The 24,013-nt window shown below is 34.0% G+C and overlaps 3 protein-coding genes across 4 annotated transcripts in view; 1 reads left to right on the forward strand and 2 right to left on the reverse strand.

Annotated features, from left to right (window-relative positions):
- Positions 1 to 24,013, reverse strand: part of LOC105330472 (uncharacterized) — a 320,443-nt gene that overhangs the window by 205,750 nt on the left and 90,680 nt on the right. The window lies entirely within an intron of this gene.
- On the forward strand, positions 143 to 3,060 carry LOC117686987 (uncharacterized). Its single transcript, XM_034462990.2, has 4 exons — positions 143 to 297; positions 572 to 660; positions 1,060 to 1,146; positions 1,601 to 3,060. Exons 1-4 carry the CDS (start codon positions 281 to 283, stop codon positions 1,771 to 1,773), a joined length of 366 nt encoding a protein of 121 aa, XP_034318881.2. The 5' UTR covers positions 143 to 280; the 3' UTR covers positions 1,774 to 3,060.
- LOC117684759 (uncharacterized) lies at positions 3,350 to 5,951 on the reverse strand. Its single transcript, XM_034458189.2, has 2 exons — positions 5,146 to 5,951; positions 3,350 to 4,692 (listed from the first exon to the last, which is right to left on the reverse strand). The coding sequence occupies exons 1-2, from the start codon at positions 5,262 to 5,264 to the stop codon at positions 3,678 to 3,680; spliced, it is 1,134 nt and encodes a 377-aa protein (XP_034314080.2). The 5' UTR covers positions 5,265 to 5,951; the 3' UTR covers positions 3,350 to 3,677.

Here is a 24,013-nt window from a genome sequence, read left to right on the forward strand (position 1 = left end):
AGCAGTGTACATTAAGTAGAATTTGTAACACTGTACAATCTTACAGCATTTCATTTCTTACACGATGAACAATTCACCATCCAAATGAACATCCCTCAGATTCTTTCTATCCGACAGACTATCGTCTGTTCACAGGTCACGATAGGCCGGTTCGATTTGCTCTTCTAAATACCGAAGAAGAGTCTTCCGCTTTAAGAAAACGTGTTCGTTTTATCTAAAACTACTTCCGGTAGATCTTCTGCCTCTTCCATCCCGCGAGCAGAAGAGACTGGAAAACAATATGGCGGATGATGGCGGGTAAGTAAAATTATGGAAAGATTTTCAAAAATGTTTATTATTAGTAGTAGTTAATCGGATAAAATTATCAACAATATGTATAAAATATGCATTAGTAATGTCAAAAAGATAATTAACAGATTAATAAAGTATTTTAAGGTAGCAGTTAACCAGTTAACGTGGTTTATAAAAAGGGTTTCAAGTTATGGCATGAGTGGAAAGTACAGCGAATGCGTGTATCGTTTAAATTATTGCTATGTTAATGCATTTGATTTAATGATTTTATTTTTTATAGATTCACGAATGTCAACGTTACTTTGGGGAACGGAAAACTTGTATCTGTCCAAGTATCGCCAGAGTTGTTTGGGCACTTTACCTCATCAGGTTTTTATTCTTTAGCATACAATTAACGTGAACACATTTTTAAACATTACACATGCATGTTTATTATAATACCTTATACCTATAATACTTGTATCTACAGGCACGTAGCATCGTTTTTGAAAGTGGGGGGGGGGCAGACTCATCCAAAAAATCATGACAAGCAAAAGGAAAAAAAAGGGAATTTTTTTAAGTTTCCCAAAATCTTCAAATTCCTACTCGGGGGGGGGGGGGGGGGGGGGGGGCCTGATGCTACGTGCCTGATCTATTATAGATGTAACGTTAAGAAACAATTCTCACACTTAGAACTAATTCTACAAATTAAATAATAATTTAATATTTATTTTTTTGTAAAGTTAATTTGCATTCATTTGTTATATAGAATATATATTTTTATAACAGATCCTGATTTAAATCAGTTGGCTAAACAACTCATCATACAAGCAGCTATGGAGAAAGATAGTGAAGCAGAATGTGAAGAATTGCCAGGTATTTTTTCAGACATTATTTCTACTTATGTTCATAAAAAGGCATACTATCCTAAAGTTTGTCTCAAGATATTTTTGCCACACATTTTCTAAAATTATTCTATATCAAAATTCTTTAATTTTAATTTTATTTAATATTTTATTTATAAATAATACCTTGGGATTCAAATGATGTTCATTCAATAGCATGAAAAATCCAAAGATTTTCCCTTTAAATGCCCCCTCTACCTTGTCAGATTTCAATACACAGCTACATGTACAAATTAAAGGTCTACAGGGATTTTGAATTGCAAAAGAGATAAAAATACCCTGATCGTATATCATTGAAAAATTGTGCAAGGTAGTCCGAGTTAAACTTCCAAATGGAGAAAAGGTGTCAACATTTCCCATTATAAATCTCTGTAACAAATCTGTTTTCAGTTTTTTAACTGATTTTTCTCTTGTCATTTTTGTAGACATTCCAACTGTTCCACAGACCCCAGAGAATTCACCGAAGCCTACACCATCAGGCATTTTTACATATGAACAAACTATCTTTTTAATTTCTGCCTACAAGGAGAGAAAAGAAAAGTTCTTATCACCCACTCACAAGAAAAAAGCACTGTGGCTAGAAATCACAGAAGAGTGAAACAAATGTTTTAAAACTGAGTTCACTGTGGCCCAAGTTGAAGGCAGATGGAAAACACAACTTAGTGCGTACAAGAGGCATCAAACCGACCAGGCTAAGTCAGGGAATGAAAGGAAAGAATTTCTGTATGAAGAGGAATTCCAGGATATCTTCAGTGATCGACATGATATAAATCCAAAGTTTGTGGTTTCATCTTTATCCTCAAGCTCAGATAGTGGAAGTTTCACTCAAGATGAGCCCTGCACAAGCTCAAGTTCTGGTGAGCCAGCAGGTATCACAGATCCCCAGCCCAAAAAGAAAAGGAAAATTTCTTCCAGATCTAATTCTTCTCAAGTTATCCATTTTTTGGAAGATTATGTTGAAAATCAAAATAAAAAAAATGAAGAAAATATGAAAAAAATTGAGAAAATGCATGAGGAGAAAATGAAAATATTTAGTGGTTTCCTCTCAGTTTTTAAGACTATGAAAGATTAAAATATTCATGTCTTCAAATCGCTGTTAAGCATTGAAATGTAGGTCTATGAATTTTGATGTAATGTTTTGATTTGTTTCTGCTTTATATGGTCTTTTTCCATCATGCTGTTTTCAAATATGGTATTTCATATTGATTTTCCAAACTTGTTGTATTTTTTAATTGATATTTAGTTATTCACCGGTAACTGACTTTCCATTTCAAGATTTGAAAATTATCTGTAATTTATAGAACTGCTACGTTGGGTGCAACAATTTGATGTGTTTACTATTTTCTTTTACAGGATATGCATATTTATGCCACTTGCCTCCAGAAATAATATGCAAAATATTGACATACATTCCAATTCCAGAGTTGTACCATTCTGTATCTAAAGTTTGCAGTTCCATGAATTGTCTTTTTAAGAGTGGCCTTGTATGGAATTCAATAACTGACTTGAATTTTTTCAATGAAGGAATGAAAGATATATTCACTGTAGAATTTTTGAAACTTTTTGAAAATTGTGTTAACCTTACCATTGATGCAACACTTCTGCAAGATTGTGATTTTTTGGGTAGTTTCAAAAATTTGAAATGTTTGGATATCAGGGGTTCCAAAAACGAAAATATTTGCAATGAAAACATTGTTAAAAATTTATCTAAGTGCAGATCTATGGAGAAACTCTTCATTAGCAGTTTGCCAAACTTGAGTGATGATGGTCTGTTGTCATTATCTAAGGAGATGGGGGGAACACTGAAGTATTTACAAATTCGTAACTCTGCAGAGATCAGGCCAGAAACTTTTCAGGTTTTGATGAAAAATCTAAAGTGTATTAAGGCCATCAGTGTGACTCCTTCTGGAGATTATGAAAAGTGGGCAAAAGTTCTAAATGAAAATGCTGTAAGGTGCAGTTTTGGGCATGAAATTCTTGATTTTGTTCCAAAGCGATATCTTGTATATGACAGAATGTTTTACTCTCTGTTGCCCTAAATGATTGTTAAAAATTGTCTGTGGAAGTTGAAGTGTGATTTAACATGCCCTTTAGTGGGCTTTTTCAGTCGCTGTATGTGAATATGTATGCGAGATTCAAGCGATATTCTTTATTTTTTAAATGCTAATTAAGCCAATATGTGATTTGTTTTTCCATAATATTGATCTCAGGTGGTTTTTAAAAAATATATTTATGTTTATAAGCATCAAGAAGATGATTGTTTTGAATAATACATTTATTATATGTTTTTTATATAATAAAACAGTTTTTTACATGAATAAGATATGCATTGCTTTATTTTAAAAGAAGAATACACTTCGGTTTGTTCCATTAATTCATCCAATGTGTGAAAATGATTCAGAAAAAATTTCTAACACAACGTTTCTATACCAAATTTTCATTGCCAAACTGATTTCTTTGACATATATATGGTTAATGTTTAAGTACCGGTACATGCAGATTTTAGGTGATAGCCAACTGTCGTGTAAGTAATTGTCTCTTTAACTGTCCTTCTGCATCATTTTCAAACATTGGAATAATTAAAGGAACCTGCTGAGGGTCATTGTCAAAATGCTCATCAAGTTCGTCTTGGTTCAGGATACAAATGTTATGTAGGATGCAAGCTGTTATAATAGCCTTGACAACATAAGAAATGTCATTCATTTCAACAAATTGGAGACGCCGAAATCTGCCTTTCAATATTCCGAATGAATTTTCTATGATTACTCTGGTACTTGATAAAATCTGGTTGAACTTAATTTGATCCCTAGTAAGGTTTCCTCTATTTCTGTATGGAGTAATCAGCCACCGCTTGCACGGATATGCCCCATCACCTAACAAATGGCACTGACCACAAAGAATTGGGCCTCTTTGCCTCAATGAAGAATTTTGAAAAACACGAGCATCATGCACTCGTCCTGGCCATCCACAGAAAATGTCTGTAAATCTTTTATCTCCTCTGCACACTGCTTGAAGAATGACAGAGTGAAATTTTTTCCTATTAAAATAATCATTTGAATGTCCACTAGGGGGTTTTATGCGTATATGTGTAGAGTCGATTGCTCCAATCACACCAGGGAAGTTCTTTTTTATCTCAAATTCATTGTTTACAGTCTGCACATCATTTGGCCAAATCACAAATTTTTGAAGAAAGTATTTTTGGAAAACATCTAACAACCTTCTGTTGTGGGAATGGAATGTCGATTCAGATACATTAAATCGATCTGCAATTGACCGAATTGTTTCTTGTGATCCTATGTACCACAGCATCATCAGTAAATCTTTTTCATGTGAAATTTGAGGTCGTCCAGCAGCTGGTTCTCTTAGTAGTAGTTCTGGAATATGCTGAATATTTTCCAATATAGCTTCAAATGTAGTTTTTGAAACACGAAAGAAGGTCTTGAATGTGTCTAAGGAATATCTTGAAACAACATCTTGCACAAAGCGTTCCACTTTATATCGTTTTCTTTGCTCCTGTCTGAAAACAAAGTTATTAATTAATTAAATTTTAATAAATTCTTGCATATTGATAGATTGTTGAATATCTTCAAATAATTTTTGTAGGAATTAGCAGAAATGTAATTTAACATTAGGTGCTATGATGACAAGCCTTCATAAATTTATGACATAGAAGTACAGGCATGTAGCATCAGGGGAAATCAGTGAAATTTAAGTTATAGGTAAACTTGCCCCCCCCCCCCCTCGGATTAGGATTTAAGATTTTTGGATGACGATGCCCCCCCCCCGACTTTCAAAAACGATGTACGTGCCTGAATTATTTATAATTCAAATCAGATAAAGATAAGGTGATTCATAATATTGTGTATGTTATCTTATTCCTTGTATTTTTTAAATGTAGACTACACATGAAAGCATTAGCAATCGCTATAATGTGTGAATAAAAAGCATATAAAATTACTAAGTCCCTTACATATCACTGCAAGCTGCAAATAGTGTAACAAATGAAAATTCTTCATCTGGCAAGTCAAAGTCTTCATCCTCAGTCATTATAATTATTGCAGCGCTAACTAAACATCGTTTCGACGCCATATTGAATCAGAAGATCACTGTTCGATTTAGCAAGAGAAACCGGAAGTTGAAAGATGACATTTTCCTCTTCTAGGAGGTGCAAATCGAACCGGCCTGATGACGTTTCGTCGTTTTAGTCGGCATCAAACAATTTCGTTCCCGAGTCATTTCGGCCCCGAATGTATTACTTGAATTTAATTAAGTTAATCTTTATTTCAGTTATCAATTTGTTCGAACATAACATTTAAACATTTTTGCAGTAACAGGCCTGAATTTTAATTTATGTCAAATTGCCTTTACAGTGTTTGTATAATTAACAATTTCAATATATTCTTAATCTAAACAGCGCTTTTCAACGGCTACTTCTAGTCAATTAAACATTTTTGCCTAGTAGAAAGTCGATGTATTTCTTTTTAGTGACTTGTTTTAAAATTTCGTCAGTTTAGAGCTCAATATAATTAACAGGATGTCTGATCCCCACATTAGGTCTGACTGACACCGGAAATTATATTTCAACAGCAAAGACATTGCACAGTGGGCACTTGTTGAACTGAAGTCAGACTCAGAATGTCATTGATCAGTATATTCGGTACGTGCACAAAATAAAGTAATAAAAACCGCTTGGTGTGTCATAGGACCGACGACATCAAAAATAAGAATTCAATGTTTTAATTGATTTTCAAGCGAGCGATTGAGAAATGTGCATTTAATAAATTTGGAATTTGGTTTGAGGGGGGGGGGGGGGGGTGTTCGTGTGTTCGTTCTTGTTTTTGTTTTTCTTCTCTCTTTTTTGTACACTTCTATTAGGACCAGATCAAAGATCTAATTCTAAATCTAATTAGACTGACCACCATTTAAAGACCTAGAATCCTCTAACTCATGACCTTGATCTGTGGGGGTTCTTTATCGTGCCATTTAAACAATGACATTCCCGTAACTTCCTATAAATAGCCACCGAGTAAAACATTAATTGTGGTACTAGTGTATCAGCCCTGCTATAGCTGTTGTGGTAGTAGTGTATCAGCCCTGATACAGCCGTTGTTGGAGTAGTGTATCAGCCCTGATATAGCTGTTGTGGTAGTAGTGTATCAATCCTGATATAGCTGTTGTAGTAGTAGTGTATCGGACCAGATATAGCTGTTGTGGTGGTAGTGTATCAGCCCTGTTATAGCTGTTTTGGAAATAGTGGATCAGCCTTGATATAGCTGTTGTGGTAGTAGTGTATCAGCCCTGATATAGCTGTTGTGGTAGAAGTGTATCAGTCTTGATATAGCTGTTGTGGTAGTAGTGTATCAGCCTTGATATAGCTGTTGTGGTAGTAGTGTATCAGCCCTGATATAGCCGTTGTGGTAGTAGTGTATCAGCCCTGATATAGCCGTTGTGGTAGTAGTGTATCAATCCTGATATAGCTGTTGTAGTAGTAGTGTATCAGACCTGACACAGCTGATGTGGTAGTAGTGTATCAGCCTTGATATAGCTGTTGTGGTAGTAGTGTATCAATCCTAATATATCTGTTGTGGTAGTAGTGTATCAGCCCTGATATAGCTCTTGTGGTAGTAGTGTATCAATTCTGATATAGCTGTTCTGGTAGCAGTGTATCAGACCTGACACAGCTGTTGTGGAAGTAGTGAATCAGCCCTGATATAGCTGTAGTGGTAGCAGTGTATAAACCTTGATATAGATGTTGTCGTAGTAGTGTATCAGCCTTGATATATATGTTGTCTTAGTAGTGTATCAGCTCTGATATAACTGTTGTGGTAGTAGTGTATCAGCCCTGAAAAAGTTGTTGTGGTATTAGTGTATCAGCCCTGATAAATCTGTTTTGGGCTGAAACACTAGTACCACAATAACCATATCAGGGCTGATATAGCTGTTGTGGTAGTAGTGTATCAGCTCTGATATAGCTGTTGTGGTAGTAGTGTATCAGCCCTGATATAGCTGTTGTGATAGTAGTGTATCAGCTCTGATATAGCTGTTATGGTAGTAGTGTAGCAGCCCTGATATAGTTGTTGTTGTACTAGTGTATCAGCCCTGATATAGCTGTTGTTGGAGTAGTGTATCAGCCTTGATATAGCTGTTTTGGGCTGATACGCTAGTATTACAATAACCAAATCAGGGCTGATATAGCTGTTGTGGTAGTAGTGTATCAGCCTTGATATATAACTGTTGTGGTAGTAGTGTATTAGCCCTGATATAGTTGTTGTGGGCATAGTGTATCAGCCTTGATATAGCTGTCGTGGTAGTAGTGTATCCGCCCTGATATAGCTGTTGTGGTAGTAGAGTATCAGCCTTGATATAGCTGTCGTGGTAGTAGTGTATCAGCTCTGATATAGCTGTAGTGGTAGTAGAGTATCAGCCTTGATATAGCTGTTGTGGTAGTAGTGTATCCGCCTTGATATAGCTGTAGTGGTAGTAGTGTATCCGCCCTGATATAGCTGTAGTGGTAGTAGTGTATCAGCCCTGACATGCATGCTGCGGACTACATGAAGGTGAGACAACATTTGGAAGTTAGAGTTGTCTCACCTATATATAATGCTATATGTAAGTTTTGTTTTGTTTGTCTTTGCCCGTCGTTAAGGGACTGACTCGCCCTCAATAATCAATTCCCATTTATTTGGTATAATCGTTTTTCATTTATTTGTTAAACAAAATAATTTGAAAATTAGTAAACCATCTTTGATCTAATTAAACTATTGTAATAATCAAATTTCAATGTCAATTTTCACTGCATGCTATATTTGAAATAAAGCAAGCATTCTAAGAGTATTGCATAATTAAGCAAAACGTGTCCCCTTCCTGCACATGCGTCATGCGTGGATTCAGAAATTTTCTTCCAGGGGTAGTGGGGGGGGGGGTCTCCGAGGAATAATTTTGTCTTTTAAGGGGAGGGTCTGATGAATATTTTCTAAAATTCTACTATCATTTTTAAGAATTTTTAACTATCCATGGAGTATCCTCACGCATGCCATTTAAATTTTTTTTTTCTATCATCTTCTGGTCCATATTTGGTCATTTTTGGTCCATTTGGGTAAATAGAAACACCTAGCGTAGCGCTATTAACCCGATCGTGAATCCGAGAAGTTTTCAAATATCATTGCATGTAATAACTTTTAGGTGGTATTTGACACCTGTTGATAAAAATGTGGATATAAGAACATTGTAATCAAAATACCATAACCGTTTTAAATATTTCAAATTTTACAGTATTTGATCAAGAAATATGATTTCATTTTTTGGGGAATGGTAAAACTTATAAAAGCCCCAGTAGGATTCGAACTCATGACTTTCAGCTTCGTACTTAACCTTCTTGTCCATTCCGCTATGCTGTTAGGTAACAAATTCGGGAAAGAAAAAACTTTATAAAATTATGCTTGATTTTATTGTTTATTTCGATCTTCGTGTTATCAGAGCGACACTTTAGCGACTCGCAAAGATTATTCTATTTTCATTACGTCAGAAAACTTATTTACTCGTTTCGGCTTTGCTTAATCTTCTCTTTGTTAACATACGTACATCGAAATTCATCTAATTGACTTTATAACCTTTATTTGGCCTTTAGTAATCAGTGCAGCTCGTAGAAGAAATTCTGGGAAATTAGCCCGGTAACATTTAAATCAAGTATCCTGATTGGTCAATGAGAGCAATTTCAAATTAAGCCGGATGGTGGGTGAATTAAATGAATTCAAGGTGACCCCTCTTGATCGGGTCTCCCTATAAATTGTAACAAAATTATTACTTATTACTGAATTTTTAATTTAGGAGCTGATTTTACCTCTGCTTTCCCTACTGATGTTTCTCTGAAGGTGACCCCTGGTCTCCCAACAGAGTCTGAATCTAGTGAATCTCTATCTTCAAAAATGACTGACTTTATAGTTTAGCAGAATATTTACTACATTGAATTAGGACCTAAGGTAACCCCTGGTCTCCTTATGGATTTTCGACTGATTTCTGGTCAACCTCTTTCACAATTCTTTGTCATGTAAACAAAACCCATGCCCTGTTTTTGTTTACATTGGTTCAATATACCAGTAAAAAGTCTGTTTGCCGCTTATTTGTCTATCTTTTTATTTATTCTAAGCATAAACAAACAGTTCCTAACATTTAACACATTCGTTTTAGGTTTAAAACTGAAATTTTTACTTCTACGTTAAAAATGTTAACAAACGCTTGGTTTACATAGCGAATAATTTCAAGCTCTGTAATTCGCTGATAGATCAACAAATGACACTACAATTTCGGTTGCCTATTAAAAATACCTTTCTGAAGCATTGTAAATATTAAAATCGAAAATTATTGTTTTTCCAAAATCGTGACCATGCCCCCTTAACACATTGTTTTTTTTTTTTTAAATATAGAGATGGGTGGTCAATGCAATAACCATCAGATCTACCTTAAATTTTTGAAATTATGTTTTAAGCTATAAACCTTTATTTGGTAAAGAAAATTTCCATATAGATATATTAACCCTAAAAAGTTGAATATTTTTTTCTATATCTTCATGTAGATTTTTCTTATGAAGGAGATCAATACAGTATAAAAATGGCCACGATCATCGAACCCTCATAATATGACAACCTCTGGTCTCCCTATACATTAACACAACAATATTACTTCAGTGATCTAGGACCAAAGATGACCTCTGGTGTCATTATGAATAGTTCACTTTAGATTAACAAAATTATTTTATTGGTTACCTAAGGTAACCTCTGGTCTCCTTATTGGTGTTCGAAGTAAGGTAACCATTAGTCTCCCTACAGTTGCTTCTGATGAATTAATCTCTATCTTCAAAAATGCATAAAGGTCAGACCTCTGTTTTCCTTTTGGATATTTCACTTCAGGTAACCTATAGTCTCACTATATAGATTGATAAAATTATCATTTTATTGATTAAGGACTTAAGGTGACCTTGGGCCTCCTTATGGAAATTCCACTTAAGGTTAAGGTAGTCTCCTACAGTGCCTAACTTTTGGTGAATATCCATCTTCAAAAATGACATAAGGTGACCTCTGGTCTTCCTAAAAATTATCAAAATTATAACTACACTTGATTCAGGACCTAAGGTGACCTCTATTGATATCGTATTTATAGTGATCCCTGGTTTCTCTACAGTGGATGACTTTTAGTGAATCTGTATCCTTATAAATCTATGAAGGTGACCTCTGGTTTCCCTATAGATTAATACATTTCATAGGACCTAAGATGACCTTTGGGCTCATTATGAATATTTCTCTTAAAGTGACACCTGCTCTATTTATTACCAGAATTATTTCCTTTTTTCAATATTCAGGGCCTAAAGTGACTTTGGTCTCATACGGCCATTCCACTTAATTTAACCCACAGTCTCTCTAAAATGACTGACTTCTAGTTAATCTTAATCTTGTAAAATGACATAAGATGATCGGATGACATATCTCCATTGATATTACACATTAGGTGACCCCTGGTCTCCCTACAGTGGATCACTTCTGATAAATATCCATATTGTAAAATGACACTAGGCAGATGTTAGGTAACTTTTGTTACCGTATTGATTAACAAAATGATTACGACATTGTTTTAGGACGTAAGGTGACCTGTAGTCTCATGGATATACAAAAGAAAGTAGATTTACATTCTTATCTTTACTTGTAAAAGAGTTCCAGATTGGAGAACTATTTTCGGGTGACCCTAGGTCCTAGTTGAGCGTACGTTTTATCCTTCTGCGTATGACTGACAAACAGTGATAAAGACTATAGCACCCAAACCCCCTGGTTTCATTGGTAGGGGACTTATAAAGAGCGCCAAAATGTGATGCGCGTATGGAACAAAAGAGGAGGGAGTAACCCATGTTATTATCTATAAACTACGAAATACCTGCACCAGAATTACTTTAACACCTTTTAAAATTTGAAGAGGTGTGAAATGATGTCCGCAAACAAGAACTGAATTTTCTCTGAGCAGTATTTATTGTGAAATTAATTAAAAACCGACGTGCACATACCACTGAATAATTACTACAAGATGAAAGAGTGACTATATTTGCAAGAACATTTTTGGCTTAATTACAGTATACATAGGAATGAAGATTTGGCATTTATTTTTCCGCGGAGGGGGGGGGGGGGGGGGGGCTGAGAGATATTTATGTTTTCTAGACTGGATTTTTACAATGTAAATTTAAGTAATTGAATTTTTCAGAGAGGCTGGAGATCCATGCCACATCCCCTTGCTAGATCCGCTCAAGAAACTAAACGCGCCAATTAGTTTCTAATTGAATGCACGATTTTAATTTTGATGGGAATAACTTCCCAGTGATGCTCAGAACGAAGTTATATATATCAAGAACGCCGGCTGACTATACTCTGTCCTATTGTTCTGCTTTCGCCACTTCTTGCTTAATATTTGGTTAAATACCCATATTTCCTGTTTTGAAACGCCCCCTTTACAACTTTAGGTTTCAAAACACAACCCGAATCATAGAGTGTACGGAGAGTTTGTATTGCTAACGACATAAAAACTACCAGAATGATTAGGTAAAAAAAACTTTACGAGGTGCCCCGATTACTTCCGAACGGATAACATTTTTCCATTTTAAATTTCCGTAAGAAATGCTAATTTTTCCGGATACAAATAGACTGAATTGTCAATAAAGAAATCTTGCTTTTAATGGACTGTTCAACTTTTTACTTAAAATATATCAATAATATGAATGCACAGTGTTTAGATTACTACATGTAGTACATATAATTTTAGACCCTTTGACAGAAACCTTGTTTATTTATTTATGTTCAACCATGAACATATTGTGCTGACAACTCAACGATATTTATACCATTTTTTTATCCCACGAGAGATATAAGTTAAAATGTGATATTTCAAATATTTTACCTTCCCTTGATGTCTGATGAAGAGTAACATCAATGTATATGCATGTGTAGGTTGTTTATGAGCATGTTGACTGCAATGTCATACAGGAGATAAATCAATTTATCAACATCTACAGCAGGGAACATACATATGGGCAGCGGAAGGGACAAAAAACAAATTTTTACAAAATCATTGATAAACTAAATTCAGCAATCTAAAATAACATTATCAATGACCATAAGTGCAAAACCAACAGTCTTCTCTGCAAAAAAAATGTCCATAAAATCAACCAAAGATATCTAAATACAAATCAAACACAAAAAGTAAAACCAATAGACATAACTATAAAACGAACATACATCAACATGAAACAAACGGACGCAAAAACAAACGCCAGGTGACCTTTTCTGGGAAGCAATATGCGTCATCAAATATTGGAATCCAGGATAGTTTGCACATTTTTAGACCATTTGTATATTTATTTATGTTCAACCATGAACAGATTGCGCTGACAACTCAACGATATTTATACCATCTTTCGATCCCACGAGAGATATAAGTTAAAATGTGATATTCCATATATTGTACCTCCCCTTGATGTTTGATGAAGAGTAACATCACTGTATATACATGTGTTAGTTGTTTATGAGCATGTTGACTGCAATGTCATACAGGAGATAAATCAATTTATCAACCTTTACAGCAGGGTACATGCACCAAACTTTCATTTTAGGTTGCGAACATGTACAATTAAAGCAATATGAGCTGCATTTTTCATGTTGAATTTTTGTTTTACTAAAATGTTCTTTTCTACGAAAATGACAAAAATAAAATTTTAGCCATATTTTTGTGGAAAATGTCGTCAAGAAGCCTTATTTGGAGCAAAATTGAATTATTGTCGTCCTGTACAAAAATTGATTTGCTATATATTCCTTAGAAGAGAAATATCTCCCTTGACAAAAATTAATGATTTTGTCAAAACTTATTTATCATAAAAAGTTTAAATTATATGTAGACTTATCTTACTAGCAGGTTTTTGCAGCAAAATAAAATTCTAAAATATACAGCTCATATTGCTTTAAACTATCATCTTATAATCAGGACCTTTTGTGAGGGCTGGGTGGCTATAGCCATTTTTAGACTGAACCGACCTCGTTTGTAAGAAGAGCTTTGTAGAAACATATATAGGAAAATGATAACATTTAAGGTATCTCAGTCCTCACGTTTTGATTTCATTGCGCAGATAATCATTATATTTAAAATACATATGACTTTATTTATTTCATCATCAAAGAAATATCAGTATTTCATAATTACATTCATAAAGAAAATCCATTTGAATTCAAGACACAAACAAGATTTAAGGGGAACTATTTTTCGTGCAAAAGGTTTTTTAGACAAAAATAACAGAAACAAGCAATTTGATGAATTTTCAATATGCTTTTCTTTTTATAATATTTCATTCATTATTCCCAGTTTTAACATTTGATAAATTTGTGACATGTTCTATAGGTTCTGTGTGACACGTACAAAATGAAATTTTGAGAGACTGATACAGGTTTAACATAAAATCATGCAAATATATAGAAAATATCAGATTTTTTTAAGCCAAATTTTGCGAGAATTTTACCTTTGAAGCCATATATCTATTTATATATATTTCAAAATCAAACTGTAATTATTATAGAAATTGTCTATTTAAAGTGCAAAAAGGACACACAACAATTTATGCAGCTTCGTACAAACGTTTTGGTAATCCCTCTGTTCAGTGTGATCATTGCTTATAATTAAAAACAATGCTTGGAGAAAAAGGTTTGCTTAATCAAAAATACCGACAACAAATCCTATTCAGGCTGAACTTGCATTTTAGGTGCAAAAAGATCAAATTAAATTGGCCATTACTTAGAGGATTGAACACTGACCTTCCATTATCTCGGTATATTTTTTTAAATATGCTTCTTCTACAGATTTCACTGATGTACTTCTCAAGAAATTATTGATACTAGAACATTTTGGAGTGGGATACCTTAAAAGCTAAACTTGACTTCTCTTTACTTAACAATATTTTATAACTTAACAAATCATATAAAAAAAAATTTATTGTAAATCTGATTTTGTTGATCACCCAGTCTCCTTAAAACAAATATCTCTCTCCATCTTCTCTCTCTCTCTCTCTCTCTCTCTCTCTCTCTCTCTCTCTCTCTCTCTCTTATTCTCTGTTCATTTATAGAGATGTTGCTTCGTATATTTTTTTTTAAACACAGCGTTATCCTTAGATCCTCTCATACCGGATGGACGCATTATAATTAGCGTCCTGTAACCGAGGACTACACTTATCAGGGTAATCATGTCTGTCATCATTATCACTCTTCTAATAAAAAGTATTAAAATATCGAAAAATAAATCTCTCCCCTCTCTCATTCTCTCCGTTTATAGAGATGTTGTTTCGTATATTTTTTTAACACAGCGTCATCCTTAGATCCTGTGACTGAGGACTACAATTATCAGGGTAATCATGTCTGTCATCAATTTCACTCTTCTAAAGTATTTAAATAACAATATAGTGGTTACATTAAACTAATGTATAACAAATTCCAGTATATATTATCAGTTTCTGAATTTAATAAAGTACATCTAAAGTCTGTAAAACTGTTGATAACGGTATGCTTGTACTCCTTAATGATATTTACATGTACACCAGAACATTTAATGTGTATATCCCCTTTCTCTCTCTCTATCTCATTGTCTCTCTCTCTTTGTCTCCCTCTTTGTCTGTCTCTCTGTCTGCCTGTCCCCCTCTCTCTCTCTATCTCATTGTCTCTCTCTTTGTCTCCTTCTTTGTCTGTCTCTCTGTCCGTCTGTCCCCCCTCTCTCTCTCTCTGTCTCATTATCTCTCTCTGTCTCCTTCTTTGTCTGTCTCTCTGTCCGTCTGTCCCCCCTCTCTCTCTCTGTCATTGTCTCTCTCTCTGTCTCCTTCTTTGTCTGTCTTTCTGTCCGTCTGTCCCCCTCTCTCTCTTTGTCATTTATGTTTGTCATTTCAGATTATGACGGTTAACAAAAGAAAAAACCATCACATTTATGGAATAAGTATTCCATTTCATTATTTGACGTTATGATTTAAATACAGTAAATCAAATGACTTAAGAAATGAATTTGTTTTGCCTCGGACTAGAATGTATCGACGTCATTGGATGAATCGCGTCACGTGGTTGCCTCATAAATTTCTTTACAGGGCAAGCGTCAAAATTTAAACGGCAACATGGCGGACGTAACGTTATTTGAGCTGATTTTTTACACAAACGTTCAACCATACCTTTAATTTTTAAGCCCCAAAATAAGTAGACCCCCCCCCCCCTTTGCCCGTGACGTAATATTATTATCTTACAATAGCATCGAGGTTTGCACAAACGACTGACGAGGAAGGTAAAAAATTAGAGAATTAGGCTATGAATTCAATCGTTATATATAATGTGTTGTTTGTTTACATATCAAACTGTAGGTCCTTGACAAAACAAAACACTTATTAGGTTCGTTAATGACTGTTTACCGACATTTGTGGGGTCGGTAAAGTCCATAGAAGGCGAGGCGGAACCTCGCCTTCTATGGACTTTACCGACCCCACAAATTTCTGTAAACAGTCAGTAACGAACCTAATAAGTAATATTAATAATTTTTCTAAATTCATTTCTTATCATTTAATAAAACATTTTCGAATAAAAACATGTGAAGGGTCATTGATCGTAAATGTAAATAATTCAAATGAAGCGGCACGTTTGAATACAAAACAACAACAGCAACAATATTCAAAATGGATGCGCTTTCAGCTGATGCAGAGCTATTGAGCTGAATTTAATGGATTGAACACAAAAAGTGAGTTAAAATCTGAACCGGCTGAATTGAAAACAAAAGGAAAATACATGCGATAGCTTGTGATATTATTCACTGTGCAGAAAAACTCGTAATAAAACTAGTTTTCATGTGAGATCGCTGGAATATGCAACTGGACATAACCATCTAAGGAAAGGCGATCGTGGACGAAAATAGCTGATATGGTCGACAAAGAATAGCATGTATAAGCGACTTTTGTAAACGGTGTGGTAACTAGATAGCCAGTGATGTACTTAAATGGTATATCTGCCGCTTGGAATGCGCCGAAGGAGTTGATGCATTACTCATAGCTTTTCTTTACGACGCTTATTCTGATGACCGATCATGTACGTGTGTAAATTTAAAAATTATCGTTACCAAATTTGAACAGCAGTGTTACCGTGAAAGTTTATAGGCTTATATATTCGTTATAATATTCCTGGAAAAGGAACAGCCAGCCTCGCTGTAAAAGTTGATTGATCTCAAGCAGACGAAATCGTGAGAAGACGCTTAATTTTCCATTTCGTGAATCAAATAATGTGTTTTGTTCATTTTTTTTAAGGTTAAACTTTCAAGTTTTTATATTCACAAGGTTGCATTTTGTTTGCTGACAATAAAACAGACACAACTTTACATTCTGTTGACAGTGTTTATCTTGGAAATTCCCGTTCTTTAAATAGTGTTAGATCAGAACAGTAGAGAAAAGTAGATCCGGCAAAATTTTTATTGATGCAGGTATCAACGACATTTTTCGACCAATCAGAGCGCCGATATCTCATCAAACGAATAAATATTAAATGATATGTACATCTCACAGACTGCTGCCAATATTTTTTTTATCTAAATAGACACACATAAATGTAATTTAAATTGACTTACCTGGCGCCATTTTTTTTCAATACGCAGTTCTCGCACTTTGTCTCGGAAGCTATGAACACTGTTTATTTTCCTTTTTGAACACCTGATATTCCATGAAGCAGAAGTTTTCAGTCTATAATAAACAAACAGGAATCATAATACGGAACATTAACAGTTCTTGTCAACAAAAAACGGTTCGGTTTCCTCCCTTTGCTAAAAAAACCCCCCTAAACGCTAATTTAATATGCCCAAATCCCACTCAATGATGATAATAGACATATTTAATTCATGGTCCATATCTTGAAACATTAAGTTCTAAATTTAATCAGATGAATATAATAATTAATACCTTACCTAAATGTGAGAGTAATAGATACTCTTTGCCCCTAAGGTTGGAATGTTTAAATGTCCAGCCGCCAATATAGTACCTGCATGCAGGTGTACCCCCATTTATACAGAATGTGTCAGGCTGACATCTTACACCCGACAATAGAAGTGTCACCTGATTGGTTGGTTTGCTGTACTGTCTGTGTTACGCAATGACATATTGTACTAGATTTTTAGAAACGCGTGTTTGCCATAAGAATGATAAGATGAATTTTTAGCAGTTATATATTAAATGAAATAAAGAGAGTTCTGAAAAAAAGATATCAAACTGTTCACATTAACCCTATAATTTGTGGTCATTAATAAATACATAAGATCAAGAATATGAAACCCAGGCGACGACTAGTAACACGTTACACTATAGCCATGTGTAAGGACGAATCAACATGTCACACAATAGCCATGTGTAAGGACGAATCAACACTGTGCTCATTTTACCTTTGTACTTAGGTTTTTTATCTTAAGATAATTTATTGACAACAAGCTGATATCAATATGCTGTTAATTTCAGACCAAAGTTAATATGTCTAGGTACCTATCCATAGATTTTATGCGACAAATTTTCACTCATACTGAGAAAAAAAAACCCACCAACAATACAATGGCATTTAACTTTTATACCATTGCTCGTAAGAAAAAAAACCCCATCAAAGTATTACCTTACAAGGTATATGAAAAACAAAATATTTTTCAGTATTTCCAATTATATGTGTCAAGTTATCACTCAAAAACGTAACCTTGATAAAAAAGGAGATGATTATAGAACAGTGAAAATTTGGTGTGTCTCATATATAAAAAGTCTTTTGATGAAGATTCTAAATCGTGACCTCGGACTATTACTGGGGCCCCAATATAGTTTTAACATAGATGCATAAAGTAAAATTCTTTAAAAATCTTCTTCTTAGAAACTACAAAGCTACAATTTTTGTACATAATTATGCTAGCATCCTAAAATACTGTAGGTTTTAGATTGTAAATACTAGATCCACTAAAAGAGTTCAACGTTCAACATAGAAATAGATGAGAAAAACAGTTAAACTATTCTTCTTCATACAGTCTGTGGGATCACCAGGCAAGCATTCCAAGATAGCGTAGGTTCTAACTTGTATATAACCCTGATCCCCATATCAATGCTGTACCTCTAAATGGGTTTAAAGTTCAGCATTGAACAATATAGAAAAAAATCCTTTACTCAAGAAACACAAGGCTATGTTTAGTTATTTTACTCTGTAGGCATCTCCATAGGCATAACCCTATCTCAAGGCCACAGTGACCTTTGACTTTTTATAATCATAAATAGTTAATGTTACAGTTTTCGTTTATCTATAAAAGGTTTAGGACAGTTAATGCCTCTTTAGAAATGATGTCCAATAAAGCAGGCTTTTTTCATGCATTGTAATTGCATTGTTAATCTTAGGAATAAATGATTTTTACAAGATTCTCAAACAGTTTCATAAAAAAAACATGAACTAGAATGAATAAAGTACTGTTGTTTATGTGAGCGACGTGGCCATGGGTCTATTTTTTGTACTTTGTACACATGTGTTTTTGCATTCTCTCCCGCTCTCTCTCTCTCTGTCTGTCTGTCTCTGTCTCTCTCTGTCTCTGTCTCTCTCTCTCTCTCTCTGGTCTTTTTTCTTCTATTTATCAATCCACATACTGTACACAAATCAGCATAACGCACTGTTTTTTAATTAAGGTTTAATTGTCGATTTTTGCAAGCAGAAAAAATGTATTACACAAAGGTTTTAGTCACATGCCGTTGCTTTTATATATCCACATTTCATTTAAGATTTACTCAACGATACATCTATTTTATGATCGTGTTTTTGTGAATAATTCAGCTTTAAACCGACTTACACGCATTATAAATGCAAACAAGGTTTTAGTTTCTCTCAATGTTCTCTTTATTTGCATGAATGTAAATGAGTTTTAAATTTGCAAGCATGTCATTGTATACTTGTTAAATGCAATCTTATATTTAGAACATATTGTAACCCAGTAATACCAAGGGAAGTATTTATTGGTGACTTTGAGTCCCGCACCGAGGGTTAAATTCCATTAAATAAAAGGATAATAGCTATTATCATTGACATCCTGAAAGCTAATGTAGTGGCATAGGGGTCGGAACCGGTTGCGGGGAAGGGGGCTTAGCCCCTCCAGTTTTTTTTTTTCAAATTGAGACCTAACCATTACGCACATGGGATCCGGGAGGGTCCAGCCCCCTCCACTTATTCTCGCAGCAAACATAAATGTTTCCTAAATTATCCTTAAAAAGAGTGAAATATCAATAGTAATGTTGAAAATTGTGGGTATTATAGCACCACCCCCCCCCCCTCCCGCCCTCACCACCCCACAGATTACGAATTTAATGATTTGGGGATAAGAAATTTTTCACTGGTAAGAATTTTGTGTAGTTCTAGGTATTTTGCCCCCCCCCCCCCCCCCCCGCGCAAATTAGGATATTGATGATTTTCAGAAATTTTTTTTTTTCGTTTGTCAAGATTTTTGATGATTAGTCTAGCCCCCCCCCCCCTAACCACCCTCACACTTTCAATTTGCTTCCGACACCACTGAGCGGTTAAATAAAACTGACGCCTCAACGATTCCAGTATGCGTTAACTACATGCATTTCTAAATTCACTCAATATCATTTATAGTTTGTTAAACTACTAATAAGTGTATGCTTTTGCGCTTGCTCTGTTATAATAATTCATATCAAAGTTTTATAATATTCAATATGATATGTATATTTGATATCATATGCATAATTCGCTGACATTTTATAAGCATCATGAAACTATGCGTTGAATGGATCTCTCTCTCTCTCTCTCTCTCTCTCTCTCTCTCTCTCTCTCTCTTGATGTTTTAAATTTGTTGAAAACGCGCACTGTAGTTATTGTTGCTTTTAACCTTCTTTCTATTCAAGTTTATTTGATATTCATACTAAAATTTGAAGTGACGGAATACGACACCTGTTTACGTACGATGACGCGGATATTTCGAATGACAACAAGCAGACTGTAAGCCGAAAGGCGTGGGTAAGGAGGAAAAATATACATAGAATAAAAAAAAATTAAAAGCAATAAATCTGTCTATAAAAAAATCTGCTCAATGCAGTTGTAGTTATGTATAACACACATCCATTATATACAACATACTTACTGACTATGGAATCATTCGTACGTTGGGAATATGTTCGTGGGTAACCAAAATTGTCCTGGTTCGTGGGGGCGTAATTTCGTTGGTAGTGTAATCGGGGTAATTTTCATAACTATTAAACAAATGATTGTGTATAGGTTCACATGAAAGCCATTCTCTCTCTCTCTCTCTATCTCTCTATATCTCTCTCTCTCTCTCTCTCTCTCTCTCTCTCTCTCTCTCTCTCTCTCTCTCTCTCTCTCTCTCTCTCTCTCTCTCTCTCTCCAAGCAGAAACAATGACTTTTGTAAATTCTATATATTATACCCCTTACTGGATCTCCCAATACTTGATGTTTTAAAACAAATCCATTTGCACGCTACTATATGACGATCGCATTTTTGTGCGCGAGTGCTGAAATTAATATCATTAATACGAATTGTACTTCATATGAATCATATAACCGGAAAATGTTGACAATGCTCTTTAGATAATTAAAAACAATAACACAACGAACTACGGCACTAGTCGGGTAACTAAAGTAAGCAAATTCAGCAGCAAATATCAATAAGTAGGCTGCTAAAATCTTTAAAAAAAAGAAAATGCAAACTGTATGTTTGGTTTTCTTTCTTTTATCCTTTACAGTGGGCCCTTAATCGCACCTTCATCAATTAAAGGTCAATTAACGTTTAAACTGCGCGAAATATATGTAAATATTATTGTATAACTAATCATTTAATTAATCGTGTGTTTATCAGTCAGCATTATAAGCAGCACAATGTGTCACTGTCGGAATGTTGTGAAATCTCGATTATCTAACGCTTCAAAATATTTCATTTTACGTGAAAGTACACGCACATGTAAGTTATACCGTATATTTAAATAAATAATAATCCTATTTTTAACATATGGGTATTTCTTACAAATGAAAACAATTTAATATGCTTAGTTATATCAGGAAGAAGGGGAAATGCATGGTTTATGCGAATTCTTCCAAAAGTGAAGTTGAGTGTAATAGAATGTACTTGTTCTAAAAGTTTAATGAAAAAGGATCAATTAATATTAATTTTAGTTTTTCAAGGATTTAAATCTAAAATTCTAAAAAACTATTATATATGGTAGTTCGTATTCACAATCAATGAAGTGTCATTTTATCAGTCTATAAGTGAAAGTGGCAAATGTTAAAAGTTTTTCTCATATTTGATTGTTTTGTTCAATTTAATTCAGCTGCAAGTTCAAACAATTGTTTAATCAACCTATAGTCTCCCTTGATAGATATTTATTCAGTTTATTCACCGAATTCAGACATACCAATTAATGGCTATAACGTTGACATTTTAGATCATTCACTCTCATTTCTTCACGTAACTAATGTCAAGGAAGTTGTACTTAACATTCCTGTTTATTACTAAATGGTTTTAATCAGCACCCTTACACAAGTATATATTGAAGTAATAAGCATCCAAAACATATTACAGAGAGCAATGTGACATTACACACAATTTACATACACTGGTTAACACATTAGTATTGTTGAAGTCTTTGTCTGGTTCTCGTTCATATTTCAGAATAATGTATCTGATCCAAATGCATATGAAACCTAAAGTTGCTTTTGTCATAATAATGCTTTGTATTTGACCTTGGATTTTCTTCTTTTTATGACATAAAACAATGTTTTACTCGATGGAAACTAAAACAAGTTTTACTCAAAATGTTTTGAGCATACATTCTCTGTATTATCACAATAAGTCTTCGCCCCCCTCTCTCTCTTTCTCTCTCTCTCTCTCTCTCTCTCTCTCTCTCTCTCTCTCTCTCTTTGCTGTTTTCACTCTTTCGCTCGTTCGTTCTTTCTTTCATTTTTTCTTTCTTTCTTATGTTAAGGTTATGTGCTGAGTAATATTGTGTTCAAATAACTATATCCATGCCGAGATATTTTTGCAGTATTTAAAAATTTAGCATATGTCTTTGCCTTCGAACGTTTTTTTTTATTCTATTGTTGCTTTTTCGATGGCCTTAGAATGTATAACTTGAAATAACTTTGACATTAGACACAATTCTCATGCACTGGTAATCACGATGGTAATTTAATCGGTATATCTGACTCTCTGGACTAACTAAGGTGGCTGTTTCTGCATGTAACAAATGGAACCTGAACTTGTTTTTTGTATAACAAATTGCTGATCTCTCTCTCTCTCTCTCTCTCTCTCACTCTCTCTTTACGACATTATGCTGTTAATTTAACATAAAGACCAAAATTAATATGTCTAGGTACTTATCCATTGATTTAACGCAACACATATGCACGTACACTGAGAAAAAAAAACCACTAACAGTACAAAGGCATTACCGTTTAATTCCATTGCTTGTAAGAAGAAAAAAATAAAGCATTACCTTACGAATAAATAACTATTAAACTAAGAAGAACATAATATTCAAGCAGCGGTATTTATCAAACTGAGTGGTTTTGCCTTTACTTGGTTTGTTTAATAATTTTGGAAACAGTGGGGTAGTGTTGTTTATCTCATTTTATGTTCAGAATTACGTAACATATTTATAGTTGTCAGGTGACAATGCGCAGATGTGGCAGTAATGTACTATCCGATTTTATTGCATTGACATTCATTTTTAAGGATAATTCTACGTTTTTCCTCTGATTCAATACAGTTATTTATTTTCACGATTTTGAATATATCATTTAATACATAAATAAGACGCTAAATTGCCCATTAGCTTCCTTAACACCCCTGCTTAATTTAAGATATGTACTATGTACTGTAATTTTTTTTATATCGCAACATGTCGCATGCCATTTTTTTTTGTTGAAATGTTGTACTTTGTATTTTAGAGTTAAAAAGTAAAAAAGGCACACTACTTTCTTTTTAAATTAAAAAAAAAAAACAAATTATTCATTGATTCAAAAGTCATCATTAAAATGTGTTAGGATTTTTCTCTCGTTAACAACAAGGGATAAGAGTATCATCTGTTATTGTATGTCGACAAAATGGGTTTTCCCAGTGCAATTCTTTTCAGCGTTCAACACAACGTTTTCGTCGTAATCTGTAACATCGCTATGCATAATAGAAGGTAACCCGATCACTGTGTGTCTCCTAATGTAACTTTGAGGTATATACCAAGTAAAAAAAAAAATCGACATCCTAAATGTCGATGTTACTAATCAGAAGAAATATGATGAGTAATATTTTCTATTAGGGAGTTAAACATAATTGATCACAAAATATTGACTGTCCATTAGATGACATTCTTTGACAAATATCATCACTATTAACCTTCATTAAGAATATTTCATCAATGTACTAAAGGAAAGAGTGATTCAATACAATATGTAATGTACTAGTGAAATGAATATAATACCAAGAGTAGTATACATCGGTAACTTTGAGTCCCGTACAGAGGATTAAATTTCATCAAAATAAAACAAGTAATATCTATTATCATTGGCATCCTAAACGCTATTGTAGTGATTAGATAAATGTGATGCATACATAATATTTCATTAATGTAGTAAAAGAAAGAATACTTCTAAACAGTATGTAATGTACTAGTGAAATAAATATTTCTATTATTATTGGCATCCTGTCAGCTATTGTATGAGTTAGATAAATATGATGCATAAACAATTCCAGTATGCGTTATCATGTTCTTAATTCAATCAAT

This window comes from Magallana gigas, chromosome 10, assembly GCF_963853765.1.
Source record: "Magallana gigas chromosome 10, xbMagGiga1.1, whole genome shotgun sequence".
In the NCBI taxonomy this organism is placed as follows: domain Eukaryota; kingdom Metazoa; phylum Mollusca; class Bivalvia; order Ostreida; family Ostreidae; genus Magallana; species Magallana gigas.